General features: G+C 45.8%; 2 protein-coding genes across 4 annotated transcripts; one reads left to right on the top strand and one right to left on the bottom strand.

Annotated features, from left to right (window-relative positions):
- Positions 1-4,900: 4,900 nt before the first annotated feature.
- On the bottom strand, positions 4,901-8,042 carry tmem263 (transmembrane protein 263). The gene is made up of 3 exons (XM_027029848.3): positions 7,873-8,042; positions 7,143-7,213; positions 4,901-6,472 (listed from the first exon to the last, which is right to left on the bottom strand). Exons 2-3 carry the CDS (start codon positions 7,204-7,206, stop codon positions 6,174-6,176), a joined length of 363 nt encoding a protein of 120 aa, XP_026885649.1. The 5' UTR covers positions 7,207-7,213; positions 7,873-8,042; the 3' UTR covers positions 4,901-6,173.
- Positions 8,043-8,106: 64 nt separating this feature from the next.
- On the top strand, positions 8,107-17,179 carry si:dkey-103i16.6 (SIRT1 domain-containing protein). 3 transcript variants are annotated; one of them, XM_027029845.3, is made up of 8 exons: positions 8,107-8,241; positions 13,998-14,178; positions 14,572-14,793; positions 14,947-15,179; positions 15,382-15,482; positions 15,577-15,738; positions 15,812-16,024; positions 16,122-17,179. In XM_027029845.3, the coding sequence occupies exons 1-8, from the start codon at positions 8,139-8,141 to the stop codon at positions 16,341-16,343; spliced, it is 1,437 nt and encodes a 478-aa protein (XP_026885646.3). In that variant the 5' UTR covers positions 8,107-8,138; the 3' UTR covers positions 16,344-17,179. The 3 variants fall into 3 exon arrangements, with proteins under 3 accessions (XP_026885646.3, XP_026885647.3, XP_026885648.3); XM_027029846.3 differs by having other exon boundaries at positions 15,634-15,738; XM_027029847.3 differs by lacking the exon at positions 8,107-8,241 and adding an exon at positions 8,517-9,555.
- The last annotated feature ends 336 nt before the right edge of the window (positions 17,180-17,515 follow it).

Below are 17,515 nucleotides of genomic sequence, written 5' to 3' on the forward strand. Positions count from 1 at the left end.
AACATCTCACAAGCTCAGACAGGCAGAACTATAGCAGAAAACCCATTCGTCCAAGCAAGGTGAACTGTGTGTCCACTGGAAGTTGCCACGTGGATCTCTTGACTAATCCTGTGGTGGAGGACCAATTCAGAAGGTCGTTTACACTCACGGCTGATGGAGATCAGTGATCACGCATCCACAGGGCAGCACATCAGGGCTGCAGTACCTTGTTCTGCACTAATCAGAGCTTCAGCCAGAGCTTGCACTCGAGGGGCAGACTCTGCTGTCAACGTACTAACCGAGGAAGAGCGGTAAAAACCTGACAGATAATTAACACAGTTGCTGAAACTAAATACCAGAGTCTGGCGAGTCTTGATCCTGGTTAAGAGCTGACTTACATATTGTTTAAAGGAGGGAAGGAGGAGAACAATGTTTGTGAAAAGCAGAAATACACTGCAGGTGAGAGATTCCTTTTCTGCTTTGCGTACTCTGCACTACCTCTGGCACCATTCAAATTTAAAAAGGAGTGAATATTCCTCACTAAACAAATCTGGAAAACTCCTTAAAGCCTGCATTCCAAATACTCTCCAGAACAGAATTCCAGAGGTTAGTAGTTGTATAATTAAACATCATGTACTGGGTTCCACATAATCCAGAACATTAACACTAGACCGGTCTCAGCCGAGTCAAGTGGTTGGGGAAGGACTGTAGGGTGTGTTAGGCCAACTAAGTCATTAAGGGTTTTAATACTTTTACAAACATACTTTTGGGTGTCTGCGTATATTTTCTTCTTGTGAAGTATTTTGGTCAGGGGCAGGAGAAATAAACCATTCTCAAAACAGTTTTTTCTATTTTGAAACCAGCTCATCAGTTATATGTCAACAGTTTAACGTGGACTAGCTGTTCTGGCTTCATTCGAGATCTAAATCTAATTTTTGAAAGCTGCTTAGTGACAATGTATGTTGTTACAAGCACTATACAACAATGCAGACCAGACACAGCAAGCTGCAGTACACTGTAGTCTGGCACCTTTCTGCCATAGCAACTTATTACATTAACTTAACACATAGCAAGTATTACCTCAGATCGGATGGGCCTCCCCGTATGCGACAATAAGCCTCCAGTGCCCATGAACCTGAAATTGGTTCACTGCTCGTCCTTCCTTGAGCCACTTTTCACAGGTACTAACCAAACAAACTAAACAACCTGCTGTTTTGGAGATACTCTGACCCAGTCCCTTAGCCATCACAATCTGAGCCTTGTCAAAGACATTCAGGTGCAATTCTCTAATGCTTGCCATTTTTCCTGCTTCCAGCACATCAACTTCAAGAAGCCAGTGTTGACTTGTTTCCCACATCTTTGCAGATGCTGCTGTTATGAGAGAGTTTGACCAGTGACTCCTGATCACACCACTTGGACGCTCTCACCAGCCTATTCCCTATGCCTATATAACCACATTCTGACAGGTCTACAGGTGAGTGTTGATATGCAGGTGAGTGCTGGTCCACAGGTGAGTGTTGGTCTAGGGGTGAGTGTTGGTATGCATGCATTGCTTCCTGCTTTGGATTTTGTTCCTGTGGGTCAGCTGCTGACCACTGTTCATTGATGTTTTGATCCCTTAACCCCATACCCATTCTCTCCATCTCTCCTCCACAGATACAGCCAATAGCGGGCTCTCTCCATCTCTCCTCCACAGATACAGCCAATAGCGAGCTTTCTCTATCTCACCTACACAGATACAGCCAATAGCAGGCTCTCTCTATCTTACCTACACAGATACAGCCAATAGCGGGCTCTCTCTATCTCACCTACACAGATCCTACACAGATACAGCCAATAGCGGGCTCTCTCGATCTCACCTACACAGATACAGCCAATACTGGGCTCTCTCCATCTCACCTACACAGATACAGCCAATAGCGGGCTCTCTCCATCTCACCTACACAGATACAGCCAATAGCGGGCTCTCTCCATCTCTCCTACACAGATACAGCCAATAGCGGGCTCTCTCCATCTCACCTACACAGATACAGCCAATAGCGGGCTCTCTCTATATCACCTACACAGATACAGCCAATAGCGGGCTCTCTCTATATCACCTACACAGATACAGCCAATAGCGGGCTTTCTCCATCTCTCCTCCACAGATACAGCCAATAGCGAACTTTGTCTAGCTCTCCTCCACAGATACAGCCAATAGCAGGCTTTCTCTGCCTCATCCACTAGTTCTTTATAGAGCTCCACAATGACTGAGTCCTCTGTAGTTTAGACCTGGTCATTGTGGAGCTGTTGAATAGCTTCTGTTCTGATTAAACCCCAACAACTGACATCCACAACACACACACACATCCTTCTGAGAGCTGTACACTAATCTTTCTCTTCCCTGCTCTTATCACAAACTCTGCATGCACTGACTCTCATGTTTTCATTCAGGTAGCAATGTTGCTTTTTCTAAGATATCTGTTCCAAAAACATGTTCATAATGGGAACATATACCATTCGAATGAACAGCTTTGCCAAAGGTCCATGGTAATGTGCCTCCTTTTGATAAACAATGGTGTTAAATGACATATTCTGCAATATTTATATGTTTAACATGGTAGATCGATATTTCTCATTCCAAACCAATTGTAGGTGTATAAATGTGTTTACATGCTTGGGAGTTCAATAAGCTTGATTGGTTGATTGAACCCTAAGCTACTGTGGCTTTAAAGATAAAGGTAATATCTTTATTTAAGCACATAAGCGTCACTGCCAGGCTTTCTGACATTTTCCTCTTTTTTGTATATTCCAAACCATGGGTTGGGCTCATAAATAGAGCTATTATAAACAATCAGCACTCAAAAATAAAGGGTCCACAATCTAAACTTTGTAAGATCATTTCTTCAGGGCAATGAAGTACCTCAGTCTTTGCGAGATATTTCCCAATGAGAATCGTTCAGTGAGTTTCATTAAAAGATCAGAGCTTTGATTCTTTCTTGCTCTTTTGGGCATAAATTTTAAAAGCAAAAAAAAAAAAGCTTTTTGCTGCTGCTTGTTTCAGGCTCCATTAATCAAATTAATTAAATTAATCAAGTTAATCAAATTGTGAGCATGTAAATAATTTATAGTTTCCTCAATTTCCTGCACAGACATTTGCAGTCCCGCTGTACACCTTATGTGACAGAGCTGCCTGCATACAAACTGAGGCTCCGACTTCAGTATGCTCACCTGCACAGGTGTGCCATGTCTGCTGTGTCATTCTAAACACACCTGTCCTGTAGTTCTGTAGCTGATCCACAACACAAGGATCAGTCACATGAACTGTGAGCATTTACTTGCATTATGGTTAAAGCATCATTTTATATATATATATACATATATATATATATATATATACTAGTTATTACTGAATTACGGAAACTCATGTAAGCAATTGCATGTTTAAAAAAATGTCCCCAGTCAGTGGTGAGCAAAAAGTACCAGGCACGAGCCGATGAGGGGTTGTATCTTCTCCGGGTGATGTACACCCTCCCTTTCTGTGCTGTTGCGTTTCTTATCTTGGAGCATTCAGAATATCTCCCACAGGTCTGAATTCAACAAGTCTGCCTTTCTTTGTTCTGCCCAAAGTGTCAATATGCACTTATACTCTTCTGATTTGAGTCGTGTGATGCCGATATCCCGTCCTGCCAACCAGCTCTGCTGTTTTCCTTAGACTGACGTGAGATTAACAGGAATACAATTTCCTGGGGTTTTTTTTAGCAGGTGACTTTCAGTTCGATGGGGTTACAAAGTTATCATACTGCTGCTACCTGCAGGGCATTGTGAGCTGGCAGACTATTCAAATGAAGACAGTACCAGGAAGGTTTATGCACTGCGTAGACTAGCAGACACACTGTCTAACTCTCACGCCCCTCCTGGTCTGAGCTATTTCGGGGTTACTAACAGAACACTGACCAGCACAGCCAAAGTAAGAGGTTTGGTTCTTACTGCTCAAGAGAGCACTCTCCCCACCTCTTTAACAATTTGCCCACTTAGGACGGGTCTTTGAAGTATGAGGCATTGTGCTCACGGAGCGTTAGTCTGTGGTCTCATTACAGTGTCGCTGAAAGGCTGGTTGAATCAGGGGCTTGGGAACAAAAAAAAAAGAGGGGGGGGGGGGGGAAACAGGCCCAAACCATTTTATTTGTTCCCCTCACCATATGCACCGTCACCGGTTATTCAGACGGGGTGACTCAAGGTTGAAGCCCGTCTTGCTATTGGCTGGAAACAGATATAGAACATTCGTCATGTTTTTAGCTAAAGAATTATGACATCCAGATATCAGGGAACAACTTGCGTAACAGGACTGAATACTACAAAACTACAGTAAAATAAAAGCATAATAAAAGCCTTCTAGCTGCGTAAAATAATTAGGCACTAACATTAAAATCCCATGATCCATCCAGAACACAAATCACTGAAGAACAATTTTCGTATTTTCTCATATTGCAAACTAAGTGCAGTGTCTGTCTATAAACCCCAGCCACTCACTTCATCAAGCAGCTTTCTGGATAACCTTGTTCATCACGCAGTGCAAAATAAAAGTCCAAAAGGCTCCAGATTGCTACCCATCATTTTTGTGTGCCCTTACATGCAATTCTCTTAACTTTTTTGACCTCCATTTTATCTTTCTGGAGAACAGCCATGGCACTTGACCTCAAATTCAGCCTTCTTCCTTTTAAAAAACACACACCAACTCACTCATTACCATAACTCCACCCCCACATCCCCAGCCTCAAAGTGTCTGGCATAGAGCTCATGTCAAAATGACCTTGGGACTGTACCTCAATTAAAAACAGCTGCTGTTGACCAGCTAGGGCACCGTTCTGACCCCTCATAACTGTGTGGGGTAACCACTGAGAAAGACAATCCACCTCGGGGGGGGAGAACAAAACACTGATATACTTCATTTCTTTATTCAAATCACAATACTTCAAGACTTCTATATTCATAAGATGAATACACACATTGATAAAATCTAAAAAAACTAAAGAGAATATATATATTTTTTATTATACAAATAACCTGCATTAATGCAGATGAGAGAAGCAGACTATTTGCATTCTTTGGTTGTAGCAAAATGGAGATTTACCATAGAATTGTGATCTAAACTCTGGTCGCCCCAACTTTATCAATCAAATTAAAAAAACAAAAACAAAAACCCAACAATCATTCAACATTGGCCCATGTAAGCCATCAAACTGCGAAATGAACAAGACGAAAAGTGGACAACCACTAGGAACCTTTCCACAAGAAAAAGAAATACTGCTATAACCAACCCCAACCCTTACACAGCCTTCAATCCATGGCTACGGTCCACCAATGACCCACAGTTTGTGTTTTTCTGACATTATCCACTAGAAGTAAAAACATACATTTATTTCTATAAACAGCAATGCAAACACACCTATTGCTTTTGTAGAGACTGCTACCAAACATTCAGGGACAACAGAACTTTGAGCTGCTGTTTTGTTGTATTCACTACATTAGCTCATGCCTGTATAGTCTCAAGTTCTCCCTGTACTGCAGGCGGCAGAATGAGTGTGTGTGTGTGTGTGTGTGTGTGTGTGTGTGTGTGAGCGAAGGGGAGTGTATGAGAGAAAGGGAGAGAGCAGTAGACAGACAGAGAAGGGAGCAAAGATATGAGAACACAGTACGGCTCATCTTGGACCCCCAGAGGCAATAATCTCACAAACAGAATTAAACTAAACAAGGTCCACTGCCATCAAGACTCGAGGGATATTTTCTTCTGCAGCACCCAAGTGATGTCCATGTTAATCCAGAACTTGGCCTGCAGTAACGTGGCAATAAGACACTGGCTCAAATGCGTGTGATTCTAGTCTCAAAACACAACATGTGGCACACTGTAGTAGAACATCACTGTTACTGTGGTCTCTCACTCAAGAAGGGGAAAAAAAAAAAAAAAAACAAAAAAAAAAAACACAACCTTTCACACTGTCTGAATTTACAGGCTACATATCAAAACATTTCTGGCATTGGATGGAACTCACTCCTGGTGAGGAACTAAACAGAGGTGCTCTTCTAAGAAGCAGACGCAAGCTCCAGCATATCAGGGTCACCATCTCATAGGTCGGCTCTCACGCCTGGCCCAGGCCCCAACACTTATTCTGAGGAATATTAAACCAAGTCACCAGTGAAAATCACCAACAACTTCAGTCAGACTTGTCTTTTTTTTTGGCTCCTCCAATTGGAACTTTACTAACGACTGCTGAACCAACTGCAGTCACTCCTCCAGCCACAGCACACACGCCCCCTTTTACTAACCCCACCCCCACGGCAGGAACAGATGCAACCGTGCAGACAGCCGTTTTAGTGAGATCCAAACTCTTCCCCCCAATCCAGGCCACTCCACCAACAGTGGCCCCAACAGCTCCTTTGGTGACACTGAACAGCCCCCCAGTCACTCTTGAAAACATGCCTGCCTGCGGCTGGGGGTGGTCCTTGTTCACATCTGTAGGACAAACAACAACAATCAAAACGTAAAGATTATTCACAGAAAGCCAGCCAACATCTCTAGTAATCTCCCTGCTGCCATAAACAGAGGGACCTACAACACTGAAGAACTTGAGTGATCAGATAATAAAAGAAATTAAACGTTCAGATACACAGCCAGCCACTCAGTCTGCAGGCAAGAGACCGTTTAAACACTCAAGTACCATCTGTTAAGAACAAACAGGTGGCATTGGAGATCAGTGCCTAAACTCAGCCTCTACGTCTAAACAACCGCGGGTACTGGAGAGGACCTCGTCCATGAGGCAAGGACGGCTTTCCCAAGATGGACATTCCAGTACCTGTGGCATTGCTTTTATATAAGAAGTTAAATTAGGTTGATTGAGAGGTATTCTCTGCTAAAATAAATAAGCTTTATGTACTCCTGCCCTTAAGTAGTCCTGCAGGAGATATACAGAAAGTTCTAAAGCTGTTTTAACTACTTTAGCCCTTCATTACTCAGCGCTCACATGTCTGCAAGTGAGAAAACTGACAACCAATGTCAAAGAAAAGCCATGATCATGGTCGTAAATTGCCACAGGTCTGTACGACACAAGGGCACCACCATGTGGCTCTCTAATGTAATTACATCCATATCAAGTATGACGGACACCTGAAATAACATGAATTACCTGTCGGGGGCTCGTCCTTTAAGTACGCAGGCACATCGGGTTGGCCTTCCTCTACTTCACTCATCGTTTCTCTGGGGGCGAAGGAAAGGAGACAGAAGTGACTGAGTAATGTTTCAAATTTAAAAAGTTGGAAAGGTACGAAAAAAAAAAAAAAAAAAAAAAAAGGTTTGGGGGCAGCATGGAGTGTTTCACGTAAGGAGTGTTTGACGAAGAGCAAAAAGCCAAACTTGCTGCGCTGCAGAGAACAAACCAGACCAGTTTCCGAACAGTCAGGTTTGTATTTGGTCTTAAACGCTGGCAACACCCTGCCCACACATTTGTGAACGCCTTGTCTTTAAAGACCAGTATACAGGACTGAACCAGCAGCGGAAAAGTAAAACAGCATACACAATAAAACACCACCTTATCCGAAGACGTCTGCGAGCCAAACCTGGCCTTCGCGCTGTGGGCCCCTGATACCAGAATCAATAACCAGCATGAGACTGGGACGCCAACTGGTGTCAAAGGCCAGTACACGTAGACATGACGGCCCACAGCCTTCTAACAGCGGAGATAAACACTTCACCAAAGAGCAAAGTTAGGGACGAAGGCTTCGTTACTTCAACCTTACGCATCCGGAGTCGCTGAACGACGCGGAAATTCTCTCAAACTCTTCAGAAACTTAATGAGCTAAAAAGCTTCTAGATAACGCGACACCTACACGGATGTGAGGAGCGAAGAGGCTACTTACGTCTGACCTGGAAACTGTCGGACACGGTCGCGACGCTCGGGTCTGTTCCGCCCGCGTCCTGCAAACAAACGCTGCGCCTTTAGAAGTTAAGTTCGGTCCGTGAAAAGTCCGGTCCAGACCATGTTCGTGCAGGCGGAGACGTGGCGACCCAGTCTACTCCTCCAGCAGAGTAAATAGCTACATCACACAGGAAGTGACGCGTCCCATGGCGCGTGGAGCTCCGCACGCACAAAGTGGCACGTGTGACCCATACGGCGCTGTACTGAATGACACGAGGAAAACGTTTTGCGTTATCAAGCGCAGTGCAAACGTGTCGAGGCCTCGGAGAAGAGCAATGTTGTTCAAGCAAGCCGGAAAACATCCACAAAGGCAAGATCACACTTACATACGTCACGTCAAATGTGAAATAACTCAAAGGCAAGATCACTTACGTCAGATGTGAAATAACGCAAAGGCAAGATCACACTTACGGTCTGCATTCCTCAGTAATACACGGTGGGCTATTTCTGGTCTGTTTGTAGTGTCAGTAAAAGTCTCAGAGTAGACAAAAACAGACCACTGTCCCATAAAACCAGCGTCATCATTTATCAGTTACGCAGAATGTTCAGATCTTTAGGTCATTGTGGGCTATTTTGAGAGACATTTCCATAATCATAAACCTTTCTGGTGCCATCTTCACCAAAGCTGACGTTCCACGAAGAAAAGGTGCGTTTTCTTAACCTCATTTGCAGACGGTTGTACATGCCAGTAACAAACCAACCCATGTTACTGTGATTGCGACTCATCTGCTTCTTCCAATATGAGAGTCGAGGGAAATATTTAGCACACAGGCCTAACGAGTGAGCATGGGCCCAATGAAGACGTGAGAGGCCTGTGCACATATGAAGGCTGGTTCGGCTACTGCTGTGGAGAGCACACGTGACGATGGTGTATATCAATCCCCGTTTTGCTCCCTAACATGGTGCACCCCATGTAGCTACATTTCTGTCACAGATCGGCTAGACCAGTCGCGAAAACACGAGGCCTCATCACGTGTGTGAGCATCCAAGAGTGAACGTGCAAGCGCTGCAGCCCGCTCGGTACTAATGCAGCGGGGTCGGTGTGGGCCCCAGTGGCGCCAGCATCCCGGCACTACTTTATTCTTATATTAGTTTGTTGTTTATTTATGCTTTATTCCTTCGCAGCTCGCAGCAACGTGCAGGGAGGATCACGTGCTCGACGACGCCGCATCCACGTCCTGTCCCTTGCTCGCGGTTTTGGACTCTTCTTGGTTCTTTTGCTGGAGGAGGCTTTGAAGTGCGCGCTCTCGTTCACGTCGTTCCACGCCCGTCGCGCGCGCCGATTCAAACCCCGCCGTCGTGTTCCCGCGCTCCCGATATGTGACGTGTTTCCCGTCTTTTGGTGCGGCTCATGCGGTCCCGGACGTGCAAACCTCGCCGCGCGTCTTTCCTCCGTCACTCGGTGGAAGAAGTGACGGGACGGGCGTCCCGGCGGCCGCGCGCCGCTTCACGCGAGGAGGACGGGCTGCACCTTCAGCCTGACGCTTTATCGTCTGAAGGTTTGACGAGACGCTGTGTGTAGACCGTTTCTCCCGGTGTTCGCGGTGTGCATGAAGCTGAAACGTGATAAACCTCGCCACATGGATCGAAGCACGCGGGAACGAGCTGTTTGAGACAGATAGAGGTGCAATTTCTCATGCTTTTCTCCCCTAAACCCGCTGCATCAGCATATCAAACGAGCAGCCCGGTCCCATGCAGTGTAGAGTGTGTTGCGTGGTGTGTAAGTGAGGAGGCCGAGCTGCTGTAGACTAGGGTTACAGTTCCCTTTTCCGTCTTCTACGTGCACGAACGGCGCTTCACGGTTAGGATTTAGTGTAAACGTCCACGTTGCTCTAGTTACAGCTAACCTATTTTGATATGTGGGAAAATATATGATCTATATGGATAATGTGTTTCTGTGCGTTGTAAGTGGGTTGCGTCCTTTGTGTAAACTGCAAACAGTAGAGTGGAAATACCTTTTGTAATTCCTCACAATGTAAACAGTTTTTGCAATATAAACAATTTTAATCATATTTTGTATCGCTTTCATCATCCTAGCAAGTGTTCAAAAATAAAGATTAGCGAGCCTGTTGGTGAGAAGTATGCGGTGGAGTGTTTCAGCAGTAATAATCACCCGTTTGTGGTTTTACTTTGAGCTTTTTATCAAGGGAAGGTGTATACTAATATTAGAAGTTGTACGAAAAACATTTAATTGGTCTAATACCACAAATGACTATATCGATTTACTGTTGCAAGAGCGACTCCATAAAATCTTCACACGGCTGTTTTTAGTTGGGCCACTAGATGGCAGTCTGGGTCTGGTTTTCAGCCTTTGCATGAAGTCAATATTATATTGGTTGCTAGTCTGCTCGTGACTGCTCTGCAAAATTTAGGCCCCTGATGCTACGATTTGAATACAGTCTCAAAGTCATGAAATGGCGACTTTTGTAAGTGTAGTTGTGAATAATTGCAACTGCTTGGCCATTATTTTTGCTTCTGTATCATAAAAGGTTTCCAAATAAGGAAAGCAACAAAAAGACGGGTGTGTTGGATGAATCGGCATCAGTGTGTTGTGCTGCCTTTCTCAGGAATTTGACCTAATCAAATTAGTACTGAAGGCGTTGAATGTTGGTGCTCACACACACACACACACACACACACACACACACACGTGCTCATGCACCTTGAATAAACAATACATTAAGCCCAAATTAGCTGCATTGTATCATATGAAAATCCAACAAAGAGGCAACACTAAATGACATGTCTTTAGCCTGGGGGAGGATAAAGACGAGACCTTTTGGCGCTGAAGTGGTCACCATGGTGACTAGCTCCATGGCCAGAACTTACCTAGGGGGCAGTAGAGATCAGAGACAAGCGCCTGGTGGGCCACTAGGACATTTTGAAACGGAGACAAACCAGGCTTGATTTGCATCACACAGCAAAGGGTTAAATGATCTGGTTCCTCGGCCCATTGCTGTTTCCGTCGGTCTCTGATGCCTCTGTGGTGTATTGGCTGCTTTGTAAGTGGTCAAAAGCACAGCACGGTGCTTTTGGTCTCTCTGTCCAGTACTGTGGAGTTTCACCCGAGAAACACAGAAGGCTTTGGTAGTTTGGAAAGCACCACTGCCTAGTGGCATCCAGAAAACGAAGGTTTGGACTCTGGAGTAAGTGGCTGACCCCTTTCCCCACCCAAAACCTCCAGTTGTAGTTCTTGGACGAGCCCGGTGCAGGTTAGCAGCGAAAGTGCCGGGTGTTGTGAAGGGGGTTTAGGCAGTACTTGTGTTTGGGGTAAAACGCATGCAGGGTGTTGTACTGTCTGTCACACCACGGGATTACATTAACCACAGTGTCTGCATTGGGGCAGCTCTGGAGGGATCAGAGTGTCATAGACTTGGGTGACGTCTCTGGTCGGGCGTGGATGAGCGAGAGGGAGAGCAGTTCTAACTTGCAGCACTCCTGGCTCATTTAATGGTTCATAGCTGACAATTTGGGAAGTGTGAGTACAGGGACAGGAATCGCCTGTAATGATTATGGACACGGTGGTGTTACCTCTAGTGATTTATACACTCAAAGGTAAATAACTTGATGTGTTTACAAAACTCATCTGTGCCATTTCTTGATGCTTTCAAAGCAGTAATAATTTTGGGAAGTTGCAGCCTCACTATTGGAGCTTTCTAACATTTGTTATAGTTTTTTGATGCCCCTTGTTGAAATGGACATTTAACACTTTTGTTATTGCTTCTCTTTTGTTTGTGGCCTGTGCACTTATCTTGGGCTGTTTCTCAGTGTTGGTCGGCAAACTTCTGGATGACTTGCCACACCCTGTCTGTGTCTCTCCACTGTCTCATTCCCTCCTTGCCTGCTGGTTGCTACTCTACTCACCACAGTTGCAGTCACACTGTTGGCCTTGTTAGTTTTCGCCTCGTTCTTTTTGGAAAGCCGCTTCAGTGTGGCCCGTATTTACTAAAGTCTCTCTCAAGCGGTGCACAGCTCTGTCTCCGCCCCCTTTCTACTGTTGTCTAGCCAAGATAAGATATAGCCTAATAAAAGAAAGTCACATTTAATGACTCATTAACAGCAAATATTTCCTTAATTCTTTATTCTAAGAGTAATAAGATTTTTAGTGATTTGTTGTTGGTGTAGTGTGAATGGCAGTCTTGCCTGACTGTTTTAAACTTCACACGGTTTTGTTCCTCTTTTTGTGGTGGAGTTTGCTGGCCGGTCTGTGTGGAGTCTCATTAAGTTGTGCTGTGATGTATAGATGCTACTCAGCACTGGCACTGTGGGTGGACAGAGGTCCCACACGCTGGACTCCCACCCCTGCTGTTTTTAATAGCTGCACAGAAACGGGCATTAAAGTAATGGAGGTTTAGTCTCATGAGCCGTGATCCCAGATGCATTTGACAGGGCTGGAGAAGACAGACATGAGGTGTGATCTCCTAATCTTAGGAGCTCCTACTTGGACAACTCAGTTTCAATCAACACGTCTTCCACTGTCTCTTTATTCAAATAAATACATTTAATATTTCTTTCTTTCTTTACTTTTGAATGGCTTTGTTGCAGAGGTTGCCGCGCAGATGCGGCCTCGTCCGGCTGCTTTTCCGTAGCCCATGGAGCGTTGGGTTTATCCGCGCGGCCGAACGGCACTCTTTGTCCCTCTGAATGGGATTATGGCTCTTCTCCAGCTCGCGATAAGCTCCCTCAGTGAAAAGGTTGCCTTATCGTGTTTATGTGCCATGACGCAGGCTTTGTTTTATGGCATGTATCTCTTTGTGTCTCTCTCTCTCTCTCTCTCTCTCTCTCTCTCTCTCTCAGCCCCTCCCTCTACCTTGGTCACTTGTCATCCATCTGTAGAGTCTCATGAAAAGACTCCAGAAGATGTCCAGCCACACTCCTCCGTCCCCTTTAATGAAATTTACTTCTAAATCATCTTTCCCTGTTCACTCCTCTTTTCGGGGGGGGGGGGGGTCTTTTGTACGGCTTCCTCGATTCTCTTCAGCTCAGATTGTTGACACACAGTCCATCCTGCCCCCCCCTGCTCTCTTTGAAATGCCCCAGGCAGTAAAGCTGCCCCAGATGTGGGTTGTATTAGCATAGCTGCTGAACGGAGGGGGAGCACTAAATATATTACAGCCATTAGCTTTTGTTTGCGAGGTGACAGTTTTAAAACACTGAGGCTTTTCACTGACCGCAGGGGTAAGAGACAAAAGATCTGGGCTGTGATTTCATTTGAACTGTCTTTTAAATATGGGCAGGAACGCTTCTGGATCTGGGACGGTCCAAATCACGACAGAAGAAACATTCTTAAAAAAAAACAAAACAAACCTACAAACTTTTAAATGTGGGAAAAAGTGTGTACTAGGTCATTCATGTTTGGTAGGGATTGCAGGACAATTCTCCAAAAGACAGAGACTAAGGGGTCACTAAGGGGTATTTCTTTAGGCTGCTAACAGGTGTTGTTTTTGTTGTTGTTTTTCTTTTTAACACTTCTTTTTTTCCCTCTTTTTTGTGTGCATTTATGCTGCACAGTCAAAAGATCGTTTAGTTTTCAATCTGAAAAGCCCCTGTGTTGCTCTTAAGAACACCCTGTAAATCAGTCTGCTGGTAACTATTGACTGTGTCTATATACGCTCGCCTGGTTTGAGGAACGAAATTCAAAGAAACATCAAAGGGCCCCTAAAATATGGTGTGCTGAGTTATTGCTATGTTATGATATTGTTAAAAATAACTTTTTTGACGTGGGTAATAGTGGTTAAACCCATGCCTGTGTTGTTTCCATTTGTTAGATCCCATAAACAAGAGTTTGTTTGTTTTTTAGTCCAATAGGATAATGTGGTGCTTAGTGTTTATTACACTTGAAAATACCCAAGAGGCATTAGCACGTGTTCCTAAATATGCAGGTTGTTTTGGTGTGACAGCGTCATGGCATGTGGTGATGCTGCCGGTTCGTTGGGCTTGATGACTGTGTGTGTGTGTGTGTCTGTGCGTGCGCGTCTGCGTGTGTGTGTGTGTGTGTGTCTGTGCGTGCGCGTCTGCGTGTGTGTGTGTGTGTGTGTGTGTGTGTGTGTGTGTGTGTGTGTACAGGTGCTGACATGAGCAAGGTGAGGGGTAGGAGAGAGAGGTGTGGCGGCCCGCCTTCTGTCGCCGTGGTGCACGGTTCCGGCACCCCCTGTGACCCGGCCCAGCCCGGTCGGGCCACACACTCAGGCATACTGGATGACCTCAGCCTGATGAGTGTCAGTGAACAGCAGACCCTGTTAACACGGTGAGACACGACTGGACAGACAGAGTGATGCAGCTTTGGATTCTTAGGTCAATGTTTTCAACTTAAAAAATAAAAAATATCAAATATTTATGGGCTTGAAAAATGTATTGGTACTTCAGCGCTCTAATTGCTGCATATTAAACCTTTACACAGCACCTGTGAAACCCTGTGTCTGTCCTCGCTGTACTGAGGATACGGTTGTTAATCTGTGTTTTGATTTGGGGGGGGGTTTTTTGCCCTGGACAAGGGTACCTTCCAAGCGCTGCATGGTAACCTGCCCCATGTACTGTGGTGCATTACCAAGAGAGCATTTATTAATTAAGCTAATTACTGTTTCCTCGTTAGTCCTCGCCGCCGTAATCCAAACCCTGACCTTACCTTTACTCCTCCCAGGGGGTCCTCACAAGCAGGGGCTGATGTCCACGGGGGTTCGTCAGGCTGCGTGCCGTCTCCCGGCACCCCCCTCTCGGGCCCTGTGAGCAGGGCCCCACACCGCTCCTCTCCCCGGGGGGCTCTCCACACCATCGGACGGCTCGTGAAGCTGGGCCGCTTACGGAACGTGGTGGTGCTGGCCGGGGCCGGGATCAGCACGGCCAGCGGCATCCCGGACTTCAGGTGACGCGCCCTTATCCCCCTACTCATGTACTCGTACCCTTTTTATGGCAACATGTTTCCAAGGGCTATTGAAGTTTAAAGTAAATTATCATCTAGCCTTAGACTTAATCTCTGGTTCTCTGAAACCCAGAAGATTTTTTTTAACCCCCTCAGGACCCCAGGGACAGGCTTGTATGCCAACCTGGCGAAATACAACCTTCCCTACCCAGAAGCCGTCTTCGACGTTGACTTCTTCTCCGATGACCCTCGACCCTTCTACTCATTGGCTAAGGAGCTGTATCCGGGCCGCCATCGGCCCAATTACGTACATTACTTCATCCGCGTGCTGCACCAGAAGGGTCTCCTGCTCCGCATGTACTCCCAGAACATCGACGGCCTCGAAAAAAGTCAGATTTGGAACTTTCTAGAACAGAGCAGCTGATGAGCACGACTGATAACATGCATCCAGATGTGTATACATACCTGCATATAAACCGTATGAATTCACTGACATCCGTTGGTAGTTTCATACTCATTTTGAAGGATGTGGTTTATGCGCATGTATGGCTTTTATTGGTATGCGTGTGAGAGCTGTTTTGCTGTGTTCAGTGTGTGGGATTCCAGAGGATAAACTGGTGGAAGCCCACGGGACATTTGCGAGCGCGTCCTGTCACCTGTGTTACACGGCCTTTCCTGCGGAAGAAGCCAAGGTGTGCAGCGGCACTAATGAGAGCGAGAGAGAGAGAGATATATAGATATTTTATGGGTGTTTTTGTTTTCTCTCTTCCTGTCTTTTGATGTTAGCAAGCCATCATGAGTGACGGTGTCCCGACCTGTTCATTTTGTTCCGCCACCGTCAAGCCGAACGTCGTGTTTTTCGGAGAAGATCTGCCTGAGAAATACTTCCAGCACGCCAGAGACTTTCCTCGAGCAGACCTACTCATGATCATGGGCACGTCCCTGCAGGTGAGCGTGGGAACATCAGAGAGTAGAGGGTTGCTGGTTTCGTGCTGACTTGTGTGCCTGTCTCCTGGGACAGATTGAGCCCTTTGCCAGCCTGGTGAACACGGTGAGGTCCACGGTGCCACGGCTCCTGCTGAACCGGCACGCGGTGGGTCCCTTTGAGCGCAAGCCCCTCCGGAGACGAGACTACATGGAGCTGGGAGACCTGGTGGACTCGGTCAGCCGCCTCGCACGGATCCTGGGCTGGCATGCCGAGATCCAGGACCTGCTGAACAGCCAGGAGGGAGGGGTGTGTGCCCACGCCTGCTGGCCAGCTGGCTGCGGCTTGACGGAGATTTCACTCAAACAAGTGTTGTCATTTTTTGTTTTGTTTGTTTGTTTCCCAGACCCTTCCCGCAATGATGAGCGATCCACAGTCGGGCGAAGGAGAGCAGATGGACCAGCAGCAAAGCAGCAGTCTGGGAGCTGAGGCTCAGGCTAGGAGGCCGGCCCAGTCCAGTTCTGGAGGCCCAGTTCCGTCTTGCAGCAGCGAGGAGAGCGACTCCTCAGAGCCCGATGGCAGGAACCCAGTGACGTCCGTGCCAAGTATCTACGGCCGCCTGGTCTGACACTTCATTGTGATCCTGTACTTGCTTGGGTTCAGATTTTGTTTTTATTTCTTAAAGGTCAAACAATCAGCACTTCTTTACCTCTGGGACCATTTTAATAAATCTTTAAAATACTAATTAATTTATTTTAGTTCGAGAAAACTTGTTTCTGCATATGGTTAACAGTGCATTTGTTTGGTAATGAGATCAGAGTAGAGACCTTTTGGGGCACCTCACTGAAAACGGTGAGAAGAAAGCCATACAGTGGCAACATGTAAATGGGACGTCCTGTTTGGGTGGTAATGTGTGGATGGGACATTGTTTGTGTGTTCTCGTGGGAGAGGGGGGGGGTGTTTGGAGCGCAATAGCTCAAGAGAGGGAAGGTGTGATGACCTGAAGGTGTGGGGCCCTGCTCTGTGTGTGTAGGGGGAGCCTTACAACTGGAGCCTTCCTCCAAACCTCTTAGTAAATGCCTCTGCTTTGCAATAAAGGATCCCTGAGCTGGGGGGGTCCATGTGCACCTGTGTATGTGCAAGGCGTGTATGAGAATAGACATTTTTGCCTTCCAGTGTTTGAGAGAATGGTCATGTGATCTCTCCCTCCCATGTGCTGGGTATACTGGGTGTTTTAGACTTCTTACTGAAGTCCTCTGGTTTGACACTTTGAGTTGATCTGTTTTGCCCTGAAGTGTTCCATGCTGAGAGACTAATCTTCAAGTGGTGCATGTAAATTACCACTTTGGACAGCTTAAACACACTTTTCCCCTCCTTGTTGGGAATACAGAGATTGCTGTTTTTATAGGTGATGTACCTGTTTTATCAATACTGTTGACATTAAAAATATTTAATGAAAGGCTGCTAGTGACTCCACTTGTGAATGTTTCAGTCTAGTTGTTACATTTTTTTTCAACCAACATTAAACATACTTGAAGAAACTACTCCAGACCGGTTTGTGCCACAAAAACGCATTTATAAGAGCTGGACGTACCTAATGTCAAAATTTGGGATATTATGTAAATGTGCTTCAGTAATACAATTAACTTTGGAAACAGCATTAAAGAATCCATGTGTTCTTAATCAGACTTTACAAAAGCAGACATGGTTTGAACCCCATAAGATGCCAAGTAGTAAGATTTCCCCTTTGGTTTCCAGGTGGCAACTGGGCTACCAGTGCAGGGTGGCGGCTTGTCAAGT

The sequence above is a fragment of the Electrophorus electricus genome, chromosome 6, assembly GCF_041902795.1.
Source record: "Electrophorus electricus isolate QZ-2024a chromosome 6, ASM4190279v1, whole genome shotgun sequence".
NCBI classification, from domain to species: domain Eukaryota; kingdom Metazoa; phylum Chordata; class Actinopteri; order Gymnotiformes; family Gymnotidae; genus Electrophorus; species Electrophorus electricus.

Excerpts from the sequence above, each read along its gene's own strand:
- tmem263 (XM_027029848.3), bottom strand. The coding sequence starts at position 7,206 with ATGAGTGAAGTAGAGGAAGGCCAACCCGATGTGCCTGCGTACTTAAAG. Across the intron at positions 6,473-7,142 it reads AAAGGACGAGCCCCCGACAG|ATGTGAACAAGGACCACCCC; the intron begins GTAATTCATGTT and ends TTTGTCCTACAG.
- si:dkey-103i16.6 (XM_027029845.3), top strand. The coding sequence starts at position 8,139 with ATGACACGAGGAAAACGTTTTGCGTTATCAAGCGCAGTGCAAACGTGT. Across the intron at positions 14,794-14,946 it reads AGCGGCATCCCGGACTTCAG|GACCCCAGGGACAGGCTTGT; the intron begins GTGACGCGCCCT and ends TAACCCCCTCAG. Across the intron at positions 15,180-15,381 it reads CATCGACGGCCTCGAAAAAA|TGTGTGGGATTCCAGAGGAT; the intron begins GTCAGATTTGGA and ends TGCTGTGTTCAG.